This window comes from Echinops telfairi, unplaced genomic scaffold (assembly GCF_000313985.2).
Source record: "Echinops telfairi isolate 266 unplaced genomic scaffold, ASM31398v2 ScPeMD7_4225;HRSCAF=4972, whole genome shotgun sequence".
In the NCBI taxonomy this organism is placed as follows: Eukaryota; Metazoa; Chordata; class Mammalia; order Afrosoricida; family Tenrecidae; genus Echinops; species Echinops telfairi.
Window position 1 is genome coordinate 21837565 of NW_022108124.1, and position 5119 is coordinate 21842683.

Consider the following 5119-nt stretch of genomic DNA (forward strand, 5'->3'; position numbering starts at 1 on the left):
GCAGCTTGTTAATGATTTTATCGTTTTGCCTTATCAAGGTGGGTTGGTGAACGTTGGAGCTAATTTTCCACGAAGGGGAACCTGGAATCATGGTTATGTTCCGTCTGTTATTCTCTTTTTATCATAGTTTACGGTTGGAAGACATTGACTGGGAAAGTAAAAGGCTTATTCCCTACCTCCCTCTGCTCAAAATCCTCTGTACACTGACCTCTCTCACGAACCACTGACAAAATGCCGGGGAGATCCATTCTCTGGCGTGGAAGCCACAGTCCATGAAAACGGCTGGCTTGTTGGATCCGGCTTTGCCAACCTGTTCCAAAGAGGAGGAGAAGGAGAACGGTGAACCGCGCGGCCTCCAGGGGTTCACGTTGCTTCTCATCCGGGCCTGGGGCCCAACAGGGGAACCCTGGCAGCAACAAGCGCTGTGTCCCGTGATGCAGTTAAGACACAAGACTAGCGCAGCGTGTCCTGCCTCCAGACATTCAGTGTTTCAGCAGAAGGCCTACCTGGCTGTTTATTGTTTTTATTAAGCTTGACAAGCTCCTATCTTCAAAAGATGCTTGATTACTCCACTTAATTGTACTCACGTGGAGGTAATTTTCAGCTGCTACTATTAGGTGCCGTGACCAAGACAACTGGATGAGTAATTAGAAGTAATCATGATTGTTGCTACTCTCCGAAGATTTGTCCTCTCCCTCGGATCCCTAGCCTTTTTTCTTTTCTTCATTAGAATTACATGACAAAAATGACATTTGAGGACGACATAAACAAATTGTCGATACGCTTTGTAATGTTGTCTGATAGACGTGAAGTTTATGAACCTCTTTAGCAAATGGATTTGCAAACAACAGCTGGGAGAGAACAATTTCATCAAGGTAGATGATCATTTACATGGCTTACAGGAATGTGGTGAAATTTATAGGACTTCTCTGGCTTTATTGCATTTTTCTTTTTGAATAAATCAAAATAATGATGTTAAAATCCACATACGGTAAAAGAAGCCAGGGAATCTGTTTGATTCTCAGGGGCCCTGCTGGATAGGCAGGGGAAGAGTTATGACCATCTTTGGGATAAGCATCTCCGTGGAACAGATGTTCACGGTGATTTACAGCTCCCAGACAGGGCAAGGTCATGGTGGAAAGGGATTACCTTGAGGAGGTACATGGAGCGGCCTTCAAATGTGGTTCCGATGACACTCTGAGAGATGAGCTCTGGATTATCAGCAGTGACTTGTTGGATCCAAGCCTCGATCTAGCAAATGAAAGCATTTATGCCTTAGCGTGATGTTCTTGGTTCGACATGCAAAACAAAACAAAATGAGAGACCCCCTGTCCCCACCCCCACATTAAGCCATAGACGGCGTATAGACAGAGCAGAACTGCCCTTCCTGTCTTTCCAAGGCCCCGTTGGGAAGCAGGCAAGCACTTAAACCACGGAATCCCTGCCTTGCTCTCTCGGGTCCCAAAGCAAGGTCTCCATTGTGTGCACAGCCTACCTTCTCCCAGGAGTTGTACTTCTCGTAGCTGTGTCCAGTGGCACGGACCTGGCTATCAAACTGTGCCTCCAGCACTGCCCTCAGGTTGTTGATCACCACCCTGCAATCAACCAGAGAGGATGCCCCTGTGAGCACAGCGTCTCCTTTACTGGCGAGCACACGGGAAACCTCAAAGACGCTGGTTCACAGCCGGTGTCCCACCTTGGGGCCACAAGCTGCCTTCTGAGTGTGCTTGGTGACCTCCATCCTGAGCTGGCCTCTCAAGGGAGATGCTGTTACTGATCACGAGGTGTGAGTATGTCCTTGAGGAGGATAAAGAAGTGTGGAAGCAAGCCTCATCTATTGGATGTCCTTCAACCTTAACCTTGAGAGGAGCTTCACTTGGAACCTGCTGCTTTCTGGATGGGACCCTGGAGATGCCACCCACACTATACAATGGAGACCTAGCTCTTGTTTCTCTGTCCCTTCCTGGTTTAAAAAGTTCCCAGTCCTCAGAACCTATTCCCACGAAACCCACTGTTATCAGAGTCACTTCTGACTCATCATGACCCTCTAAGACAGGGCCGAATGCCCCTGTGGGTTTCTGAGGCTGTACATCGTTAGGGAAAGCCTCCTCTCTCTCTTGAGGAGCAACTGATGAGTTTGAATTCTTGACCGCAGGGCTCGCAGGTGAATGCATAGCCCATGAGGCCACCTGAGTCTCCCTAGGGTCTTACTCAGTCCCAGGCAAACTTGGCAAGCAGACACCTGGACTTTTTGCAGTTTCTGAAGGAAATAAATACCTGGTGGATGGAAATTCAGAATTATCAGCCAGCTCAATTTTTATTCGATGTGAGTAGACTGGGTTTAGGGGGCTAGCTTAGATGTGGTTTATTTTCGGCTGGTTTAAAATCTACAATGGTTTCCGTCACAAGATAAAACGACAATTGGTGACAGGACCTCTGAGGCTAGCGTACTTCTCGAAAAGAATCATTGCTATTATAAGAGGCAGGCCCGGAGGCACAGGTGTGTGATTTCATTCCCTCCGCTGCTGTGACTGGGGAAAGGACAGGCTTTTATGAGCGTGATGCTCCTGATCACAGTCTTGTGACTGTTCCAGGGTCGGTGTGCAGCAACGTCTATGACACACCGTCAAGCCTTGGGATGGCTTATCTGACACACAGAGTTAGAGCCACACATCAAAAGTCGGCTTCCCCTCCGGCTGCCCCAAGGGTGCTCTGATGAAGTATGTCAGGGACATCCTCTGAAGCTCCCTCCCAGTTTCTCCCTCATTTGGTGAACTTGGGCATGAACTTGTATCTTAATAAAAGGCAAACGCTAAACTGACTTGGCAGAGTTTTGGGGTTTTTTTAAGGAAAAGGAGCAGATTTTAAATCCACGATATGAAAAGCTCCCGCCCACACACACACAGACACACACTGATTAGTCAATGTCTCGTTTCCCTTCTTTGGCCTCTGCAACAAATCACCACAGATATCAAAGCTTAAAACAATGCAGATTGATATCCTTCTAGTTCTGTAGGTTAGACCAACACAGGCTCTGTGGGCTAAAATGAAGGTGTCAGCAAGGCTGGGTTCCTTTATGGGGGGTCGGGGGGCCCATGGAGTCCGTGGCCTTTCCAGCTTTCAGAGACTGCCCTTGGCCCCTGGCCCCTCTTTTTAATTAGACATCAAATTTGTCAAGCCCTCACGTCACATCAGTAGTCAGCTGGTGAGCAATCTTCATTGTCTGCAAGCTCAGTTCCCCTTTGTCATGCAACAAATTGTATTCCTGGGCTTGGGACATTCGGACAAGGGCAGCTCGAGGGGCCCTTAGAGACGGGGAATCCAGGAAGTGCTGTCTGGATATTCAAACCCAAATCCTGGGGTCAGGGAATAGGGTGGTAGCCTGTTTGGTAGCTTAGCCTTAGAGAAGGATTTGATCTTTGGGACTTCATTAAGGTGACCAGATTTTAACATTGGTAAAGCGGGACACCCTTGATAAAACGCATATCCTGGCAAAATAGCCACATGGCAGCCGAAAACCGTATACCCTAGCTTGTCGTGCATTCTTTCCAAAAATCGGGACTTTTTAAAAACGCTGCGGGATGCGGGAAAATTTGTTAAAAATCGGGATTGTCCCACTAGAAGCGGGGCATCTGGTCACCTTAGACTTCATTTTAGATAACTTAAGATGGGGTGTTTGGCTTGTTGTTTTCTAACATCCATTTCAGCTCTAAAATGCAGTGACTTAAAATCCATCCCCTAAGTCCTGGCCATTGACACTGACATTTCCCGACATGTCAGAAGAAACCACAAAACTTGAAAAGCCGACAGAGTGGCCAGTCACCACCTTCATAAACTATGGGAAAACATGGAGGGAGCTAACGACCAGCATAGAAAAAATTCGGGAAAATGGGTTTCAAGGCGAACAACAATAAAACCAAGGAAACAAACATAAAACTAAACAAAACCTGGAAAGCTTCAAAACAAAACAGAGCAAAACGAAAAACCAACGGGCCTTACAAAAACAGCTGTCTCAATATCATCGCTTGAAAAGGAGGGCTCTTGCCTCACAGTCATGACCTTCTCAGAATGAGGCAGGGATGGGACACGACACCTGCTTTCATTTGAGCAAGAGTTTAGGATTGTCCGCTTGAGTCCTGGTGGCATGGTCCTTAAAGTGCTCCGCTGCTACCAGAGGGTCAATGGGTCAAACCCACCAGTTGCTCCATGGGAGAAAGAGGTGGTGGCTGCTTTTGGCTTTCCAGCCATGATAAATCGATGGGGCAGCTGCACTTTGTTGCTACAGGGTCAGCCTGACTGCAGTGGGCTTGGATTTTGGGTTTCTGTCGTCAGAAAACAAGTAAAGTGACATTTAGGTCACTCGGCTTCTTCACGGAAGTTCAGAGCAGAGAACGGATCAGCTCATGATTCCCGGGGACAGTACCATAGCCACACATCCTTCAACAGGTGTTTGTTTGTAGGGCCAGGTCTATAGACGTGTTTATGATCCATCCAGGAGAAAGGAACAGAAAGACTTTCATAGCCCTTCTCTTTCATTTGCACCCCACCCTCAAGTTCCAGTGATTTAGGACTAAGTTAGTGACTATGCAGGGGGCTCGAGTCTTGTTTGGTGCTAACAAGAGACATTGTCTTAGAGTTATTACGGTGTTAAATATTAAACATCTTCATCAACAACCTGGACAGGGCTACATAAAGTAACGATTATTTGAATTTAAGATGACACCGAAGAGTAGAAGTATCCTCTGGTAACTCGCAGAAGAACTTCAGAATGTGGAAGCATCGTGGGACCAACTTTTTTGCTTGAAGGCGGGGGATTGACCTCGAATGCTCCCTGCCTGTCCTATGATTATTTTATTTTATTAGATTTAGGACAAAGCACCACTTTAGCTATATTACCAAATATTATTACTAAATAATGAGCTTCTTTCCTAGAAGATTAAAACAATGCCTCTTAATATATGGAGACCTCATTACAGCTCCAAAAAGCAGAGGCACGTACACTACTTTATATTTTTATATGCTCCTTTCACGGAGCCAGCCAACTTGCCCTTGGTTGGCTTGTTTTTACCCGCAGGCAAGTTAGAAAACTGGGACTTGCCGTGAACCAGGAGCACAATGT

The 5119-nt window shown here is 46.7% G+C and overlaps 1 protein-coding gene across 1 annotated transcript in view; it reads right to left on the reverse strand.

The window, feature by feature from the left end:
* The window catches only part of CPB1 (carboxypeptidase B1), a 34545-nt gene that overhangs the window by 17742 nt on the left and 11684 nt on the right, over positions 1 to 5119 (reverse strand). The window contains exons 4-7 of the mRNA XM_045295010.1: positions 1697 to 1747; positions 1496 to 1595; positions 1150 to 1251; positions 209 to 310 (exon numbers count right to left, since the gene is read on the reverse strand). Coding sequence (XP_045150945.1) covers positions 209 to 310; positions 1150 to 1251; positions 1496 to 1595; positions 1697 to 1747 — 355 coding nt within the window. The remainder of the gene's footprint in view (positions 1 to 208; positions 311 to 1149; positions 1252 to 1495; positions 1596 to 1696; positions 1748 to 5119) is intronic.